Here is a 1,035-nt window from a genome sequence, read left to right on the forward strand (position 1 = left end):
GCCGCCCGCCAGGGGCTCTCACTCAGGTCAGCTCCCCCTGCCCGCTGTGCTGCTACCCCCAGCAGCCCTGCCCGCTCGCTAGACCGGCTCAGGCGCCACCCAGTGAGCGCTTGCCTCCGTTTCCCCAGGTGGCTCCTGGTGCCCGTCAGTCCTCCTTCCATCCCAGCTTCTGGGAGCAGGCCCGTCCTCTTGCTCCTGGTGCCGCGGCCTGTCCCTGGGCCTCGGTGTCCACTGACGGGCTCTGGGCCTTGCCTTTCAGACGTGGAAGTGCTGAAGGTGGAGCGGGTCCAGCTGCTTGACGCCGTCCTGAACCTGTGCACCTACCACCACCCCGAGAACATCCAGCTGCCCCCGGGGTAGGCCTGGGCGCGCCTGGTCCGATCCCCTCGCTCTGCCCTGGTGCTCCCTCCCTCCCCCGGGGCTAAAGCGTGAAGCCAGCCCACGGAGCCCGAGGCGCTTTCCCGCCGCCCTGGGGTTCAGGGGCCCCGGTTCTCCCTCGGGCCTCAGGCTCGCCCTGTGTTGTCACACGCACGCTTTGTCTCTGGACAGCGCTGCTCTCCCGCAGCCCTGTGGAGAGCCCACGTGCGCCTCCCTCGTCTGAAGTTCGTGACTCGGTGTTTTAGTGCGTCCACAGGCTGGGCAGCTGTCGCCACCCCTGAATTTTAGAACCGCCCCCCGAAGACAGTGAGGCACAGCCCGGGCTGCGCAATTTATTCATTTATTTATAATACGTTTTTATTGATTTCAGAGAGAAAGGGAGGGGGAGAGAGAGAGAGAGAGAAACATTAATGATGAGAATCACTGATCGGCTGCCTCCTGCACACCCCACACTGGGGATCCAGCCCACAACCTGGGCCTGTGCCCTTGACCGGAATTGAACCCGGGACCCTTCAGTCGGCAGGCCGACGCTCTATCCACTGAGCAACCAGCCAGGCCCGGGCTGTGAGCTTGAAAGCAGTTGCCGAGCTGGTCAGTCCCTGACGCGTGCGGAAGCCGCCTGGCCTGGCCTGAGGCTCGTCGCTGACGCGTGTGGCT

At 64.6% G+C, this 1,035-nt stretch overlaps 1 protein-coding gene across 1 annotated transcript in view; it reads left to right on the forward strand.

Moving 5' to 3' along the window:
- INTS1 (integrator complex subunit 1) overlaps positions 1 to 1,035 on the forward strand; it is a 50,166-nt gene that overhangs the window by 9,377 nt on the left and 39,754 nt on the right. The window contains exon 15 of the mRNA XM_015565161.1: positions 256 to 356. Coding sequence (XP_015420647.1) covers positions 256 to 356 — 101 coding nt within the window. The remainder of the gene's footprint in view (positions 1 to 255; positions 357 to 1,035) is intronic.

Source organism: Myotis davidii, unplaced genomic scaffold (genome assembly GCF_000327345.1).
Source record: "Myotis davidii unplaced genomic scaffold, ASM32734v1 scaffold399, whole genome shotgun sequence".
Taxonomy (NCBI): domain Eukaryota; kingdom Metazoa; phylum Chordata; class Mammalia; order Chiroptera; family Vespertilionidae; genus Myotis; species Myotis davidii.